The 6,928-nt window shown below is 47.3% G+C and overlaps 1 protein-coding gene across 1 annotated transcript; it reads right to left on the bottom strand.

Annotated features, from left to right (window-relative positions):
- Positions 1-1,732: 1,732 nt before the first annotated feature.
- Positions 1,733-5,582, bottom strand: LOC123090482 (uncharacterized). Its single transcript, XM_044511784.1, has 9 exons — positions 5,280-5,582; positions 5,015-5,151; positions 4,462-4,506; positions 4,210-4,263; positions 4,001-4,105; positions 3,689-3,901; positions 3,503-3,588; positions 2,446-3,344; positions 1,733-2,309 (listed from the first exon to the last, which is right to left on the bottom strand). Exons 1-9 carry the CDS (start codon positions 5,425-5,427, stop codon positions 2,260-2,262), a joined length of 1,737 nt encoding a protein of 578 aa, XP_044367719.1. The 5' UTR covers positions 5,428-5,582; the 3' UTR covers positions 1,733-2,259.
- Between the last annotated feature and the right edge of the window lie 1,346 nt (positions 5,583-6,928).

Raw genomic sequence — 6,928 nt, forward strand, 5'->3', positions numbered from 1 at the left:
CTCCTTTACACTTTCGCATTGTCTCTTTGCATCTACAATGACCCGGTGAAGATCATCATCGGGCACATCGTCTGGTTCCTCTTGATCTTCAGCTTCCCCCGTTGCAGCATCACTGTATTCAGGGGGGGCACGTAGTTGTCATCCTCTTCTTCTTCGTTGTCTTCCATCATAACCCCTCTTTCTCCGTACTTGGTCCAAACATTATAGTGTGGCATGAAACCCTTATAAAGAAGGTGGGTGTGAAGGGTTTTCGAGTCAGAGTAAGACCTCATATTCCCACATATAGGGCATGGACATAAAACCATTCTGCTTGTTTGCCTCAGCCACTGCGAGAAAATTATTCACGCCCTTTATGTACTCAGAGGTGCGTCTGTTACCGTACATCCATTGTCGGTTCATCTCTGCGTACATCATGAATAGATAAGTGACCAAATTAATAGAAGTTCATCATCGCATTAAACCCAAAGTACATACATAGTTCTCATTGAACAACATATAGCTCTCCAGAGCATATAATTAAACCATACATTGAAACTATGTAAAACATTTCAATGCAACAACAAATGCGATCATAACCGCAACCAAGGTAACAATTGATCCAACGGCATAATGATACCAAGCCTCAGTATGAATGTCATATTTTCTAATCTTTCTAATCTTCAAGCGCATTGCATCCATCTTGATCTTGTGATCATCGACGACATCCGCAACATGCAACTCCAATATCATTTTCTCCTCCTCAATTTTTTTCAATTTTTCCTTCAAGTAATTGTTTTCTTCTTCAACTAAATTTAACCTCTCGACAATACGGTCGGTTGGAATTTCCAGTTCACATACCTCCTAGATAAAAAAATATATATCACGTTGCTTGGCATAATTGTCATAAACACTAAATCTATAATGTTTCCTTTTTATTGATAATTAGGGATGCGTCTGGTTACTCGCATGATCGACATGGACTTTTTTGCATGTTTGCAATTGTGGCCGACTCGGGACAGGCCGAGCTAATGCATGGTAAAAACCATGCTATGCACATCGTTTGGTACCACTGAGCAAAAGGTTGGTTGTGAACGTGGCGTTTGGTAAAAATCACTCTTTCATGCCTGGCGTTTGGTTGACATGCAGTTCAGGTTTAAGGTTGTGAACGTGCAAAACATGGCGTTTGGTTGTGATGTGCTCACCTCTTCTCACTACTTTGGTGACCTTACCGCATACTACACACTGCAGTGGAGAACATCACACTACGAACGAGTCAACAAATTAACAGCCATATGGCTCAACAGGCGACGGTTCATCAATGCCGAAAATAGTGAGAGTGAGTATGCATCTTACGAACGAGTCATTGATACTGTGGTAAGATTACACAACTCCCTCTGTAAACAAATATAAGAGTATCAATCATAATAAAAGCAGCATTTTTTAGTAATTCCATAACGCACAATGAGCAGCTAGATACATACTCCTAATATGAGTAATTCTTAGTATCCAGGGAACCATAGAATTACGGATTGTTGCTTTTGTCAAAACACGCAACCATACCGCTTCAACAGAAGCTCAACAATGTGTTTATGCACATCTAGGGATGCTGCAAAACATGATTCTAACAAGGAAGAGGGCGAAGGCGCCGAGATGGACCCCCAATGGGCTTTGTTGCAAGAAAACTGATGACAAGTGTTCTGTTCTTGAAGTTCTTTTACTAATCGGCTAATCCTGTATCAGGAAATCATGACCCTTGAAGAATGATAATATCTTCTGATCAACCAAGTAGTACATCCCATCAGGAAAAAACTGTAGTACAAGTGCATGATGTGTATCTTGATGATTGGGCTAAAGAGTAGTAGACAGACTTTGTACCCACCAACGTTCATCTCTGTGTAGTAGCTAGGTTGTGAGCCCCCAAAGCATAAACAGAAACACAATGAAGAAATTCTACTGGCCAATCTTGTCATCACCTGATAACTTTCCCCTCATGGTTTATCATGCAATGGTAACATTGCCCACACAACACGCAACTCTTCTACTGTACGTACTAGTTAACTATCAAGTAGTATAACACTCAAATTCAGCTGCGCCGTGCAAGCATTTTACTGGTCTAGTACTCAAATTAACTGCCCCATGGATGGATGCTTTGCAACTCTCCATAACACCCTGCTACATGGGTCGGGTCAGGTCAGCTTGGCTCATATAGTAAGCAGGACCCGATGGTCGAATGCTTTCGTATGCATCAGGTCAGTCCTCCAGTGGACAGCTCCAGTTTCCTCAGCACAGAACAAGCTTCACATGATCCCCAGCCAACGCTTCCTTCCATCCTGCATGTCCAAATCATACAAGCCAGTCGTCATAACGAGCGCACATACAAGCAACTAATACCTAGTCAGGTCATAATCAAGTACTACTAATTACTAAAAGGCAGTTGGGTGTACAACCAACAAGATAAATGCTTACTCTGAGAAAGGAATGCCGACGCTTCTTGACCGGAAGACACGGTGCCTTGTCGTAGGCCTACGCCCTCTGCCGACTCTGGGTTGCCACCGACTGAACCGCTCTCATCTGTCACGACACTGGATGGAGAACGGTCCTCTGCTGCCGGTGTAATGGTGCCACCATTAGCGTCTTCGCATGCGTTCTCATCATGGCTGACTGGCTGCATCGCCTCAGCTACTGGATCGTTCAGAGTGTTCAAATTAGATTCAGGAGGAGCTGGGTGGTAATCCTTGGAATCCTGCGAGCATCCACCACCGTCTTCGATCGCGACGCTTATGGATCCTATTAGCACTTGCGAGTTCTTGTCCGTGTTGAGAGGAGCGGTCTCCTGGTCAGCATCTACATCTCGCTCGCCTTTTGGGCACCGTTCTTCAACACCAGTTCGCACCTTCCATGCCCAGGTCTTGCTTTTGTTTGTCGCTGCACCGACATTCGGCTCCCTGTGACGTGAGTGCCTTACTGAAGATGGATGCTTCGAGGCAGTCGCGGAAGAACCCGAGACAGTACTATTTGGGGGATGGTTTTCTACCCTGTCGAGATTGCTTGTTGCCATGGCTTGTTCCCTGAAAACAGCACCAGTATCCATTTCTTGTCCCGAACCACAATTTGCATCTTCTCCATTGCAACCATTGTCCTCTGAAGGCGGCACTGGTGCTGACAGTCGAAGATACTGTGGATCCCCTTGCTCGTCGAGACCAGGGCCAGAAGTAGCCTCGAGACTCTGGATCCCAGGAGAGCTCGCCGCAGCATCCACCACTTGAGGTAACTGGACCATGGTACCCTCGTCCTTGAGGTCTTTCAGTCTCTGTTCTTTCTGTCTCAGTTTCTTCATCCGCTTCCTTTCCATGATTTCAGCTTGCCTTCACATTATACAACAAGGATAGTTTAGATATAGATTTCACCAAACTAGAATCAAATGATGCTGCATTAATAAGCAATAAGCTGACAAAAAATATAGGCTCCGCAGCTTTGCGTAATTAATTAATTATATAACACGTCAATGACATTAAACAATAACCTTTTCTGAGCAGCGTCCTCTTCCTCCACTAGCAACTTCTGGCATCTTAACGCTTCAGCGGCCTTATCAGCAGACCATGCTTCGACCTGTTGTTTCATTTACAAGCCATACATTAAAACCATAGAAACTTGTACCATAAAGGATAAATGCACTAACTCTGCTGTGCATAACTGAAACACATCGTACCAGCTTCTGTTCAAGGATGTAACTGGTGCACGCAACAACGTTTTTCAACTCTGTTGCGACCTTCTCAACCTCCCCGTCAAACAAAAACTTCTGAACACAGGCAGCGTCGGCTGCGTTGGTACAAAGAAATGTGTTCTCGCTTGCTTCGTCGAGCATGATAAACAGTTCATTTGATGAGATGGGTAGTCTTGAGGCTGCTGTCTGAATAAGGTCCTACAGTTATGGGAAGAAAAGAAGCTTATTACATATGATACTACACGACACAAAATGCATACAGTAGAGCAGTGACAAGTCGGGTCAACAAAGCCTTACCAGGAGTTCATTGCCGGCTCTGGCATATGGCAGCGGCAACGAAGCGTACCCTGGCTTGCACATCCACGACGACAATGATGTCAAAATGAATAAAGCGCTGGTCTCCTGAAGATGTATTTGTTGTGTATAACATTAGATGTTCCGAAACACAAACCGACACACAAAGAGAAAAGTCGTATACTCTGAAGATACCGATCTATGGTCATTACCTCTATAGCCACGCCCTCCAGGGACAGTATCGCTTGGGCCTGGCCCACCGTGAGCTGAAGGAAGAGCAGGACAAGTTAATCCCGTGAACACACCACTAGCAAGGAGAGGGAAACAACATGTTGCTTCGTTTAAATAGGTTATATTGTAGGTCAGTAATCCACAATCTGCCAGCAAATTCCTCTTTCTGCTAAATTATTTATATTACAGCAGAGAATAAAGAAGTGGTGACAGAGCAGAGCATATCTTCTTACTTTATCCCAGAATGCGGCAAGGTGGTCTCTGTTCTTGGGGAAATCCTGCAAAACCATCAGCAAACAAACATGTCATGCCAATGCAGGGTTGCAAGGGGGGTGGGCGCTCGATATAAGAAAACCGAAGGCGTGGACGAATGGAGTTGCATATCGCGCGTAACATTGGCTGAACACGGCTATACATATGCTTGAAAGAAAGCCGGATGCATAGCGCAGGTTAATGCGGACCGGACATTTTATTCACGAGATGCTTGATTATCTTATATCTCAGCGGCCAGGCTTGTACATGCTCGTCACGCGATGCTTTCGAACAGATTATCGGACGCCCATATTCGTCTCGTCGAACCCATATGTTGACGGGTGCTCGAGTACATACATACATCATCATGTATTGAACAGTCGGTGAAAATGCAGGTGCAAATCGGTATCTATCGGTCTAGTGGCACATCATAGCACCAACCAATGTTATCCAGGTAAAGTGATTGTGACACCCAACTGATGAACTGACTGAAGGAAGAAAAATAAGGATACAATGGGGGCATGTTAATTATACCTTGTCGATCTTGAGGGCGCGGCGGTGAACGCGGGTGTGGCGGCGGAGGGCGACGGAGGAGCAGAACTCCCGGGGGCACTTGGCGCACTTGGTCAGCTGCATCTTGGGCGGCGAGAAGAGCGGCCACCCGGGGAGATCTGCAGGCCAAACAGACAAACGAACACACGAATCAGGATCCAAGAATGAGATCTCGCCGGCGGCCAAGGCCACCGACGGACACGACAGCCGGAGCCGGCACCGGCTGCTATTTGAATGAGATAAGTACATTTGTCGGTGGCGTCGGCGGCGGCGGCGCTGTTGCTGCTGCTGTTGTTGTTGGCCTTGGCGGCGGCCTGGGCGAGCGCGACGACGGCGTCGGGGATCTTGAGCGGCTGGATCTGGCCGGACACGGACCCGGACCCCGACGCGGCCATCTTCCCGGCGGGCCGGCGGCGAGGCGGACGCGCGTGAGAGATCGGGGAGGGGAAGACGGAGATCGACAGGGGAGAGCAAAAGGCGGAGTCTTTTTTACTGGTCTCAAAAGACAAAGGAGGAGTTTTTATTTATTTTTATTACTAGTACTACTGACTGATGAATGAATGTCTCCTATATTATGGGACGGGGGAGTTGTAGCCTGGCGGCGACGGTGAGTGCACACAGCCACTCTCCCTTGTTAACTCTCTAGTACCAACAATAGACGACGAGTATCAATTGGCAAGTCAGGCTACTATATTCTCCGATAATTCTTGATCGGAATTGCGATGTGGGCCGTGGTAGGATCGGTGATTCTTGATGGTTGAGTGCGAGGTGAAGAGGTGAATATGTGGCGGCATAGTTGTGTGTCCGTCGGCGATGGCGGTGGGAGTGTGTTTGCCGCGCCGCAACGCCTTCTTTGTTCCTGTACGCACAAGAGAGAGAAAAGTTTGGTTGGTTAAGTGGGTTCGCAATGGGCTAATAGGGTTAGCCCACTAAAAAAAGTTCTGTCCAATAGGAGCCAACAAAAGCAGTTTAAGTGGGATGGGCCGGTTAGTCCCACTTTACCCCACCTCCACCTGCAGCGTGATAAACCGACCATCTTGCCCGTGGAGGCTTGAGAAAAGAGGTTGTTGCAGAAGACGATATTGCCGCCAACAATGTATGTGGAGCCATGCCGACAGACAACACAAATAACGACCCTCGTCCGTGGATAACAACAGGGGCGGAAACTCGCATGCCCTTCGACAACGCCGCAACAAGCGTCGTTGAGGTGGGATTGGAGTTGAAGATCTTTTGCTTGAGATGACACCGTCGGAGGAGGGAGAAGCGTCATCAAGACAAGAATCACATTCTATCCGCTCGCGCGTCGAAGTGACAGTTGGTTGAGTGCGAGGTGAAGAGGTGAATATGTGGCGGCATAGTTGTGTGTCCGTCGGCGATGGCGGTGGGAGTGTGTTTGCCGCGCCGCAACGCCTTCTCTGTTCCTCTACGCACAAGAGAGAGAAAAGTTTGGTTGGTTAAGTGGGTTCGCAATGGGCTAATAGGGTTAGCCCACTTAAAAAAGTTCTGTCCAAAAGGAGCCAACTAAAGCAGTTTAAGTGGGATGGGCCGGTTAGTCCCACTTTACCCCACCTCCACCTGCAGCGTGATAAACCGACCATCTTGCCCGTGGAGGCTTGAGAGAAGAGTTTGTTGCAGAAGACGATATTACCGCCAACAATGTATGTGGAGCCATGCCGACAGACAACACAAATAACGACCCTCGTCCGTGGATAACAACAGGGGCGGAAACTCGCATGCCCTTCGACAACGCCGCAACAAGCGTCGTTGAGGTGGGATTGGAGTTGAAGATCTTTTGCTTGAGATGACACCGTCGGAGGAGGGAGAAGCGTCATCAAGACAAGAATCACATTCTATCCGCTCGCGCGTCGAAGTGACAGTTGGTTGAGTGCGAGGTGA

Source organism: Triticum aestivum, chromosome 4B (assembly GCF_018294505.1).
Source record: "Triticum aestivum cultivar Chinese Spring chromosome 4B, IWGSC CS RefSeq v2.1, whole genome shotgun sequence".
Classification (NCBI taxonomy): Eukaryota; Viridiplantae; Streptophyta; class Magnoliopsida; order Poales; family Poaceae; genus Triticum; species Triticum aestivum.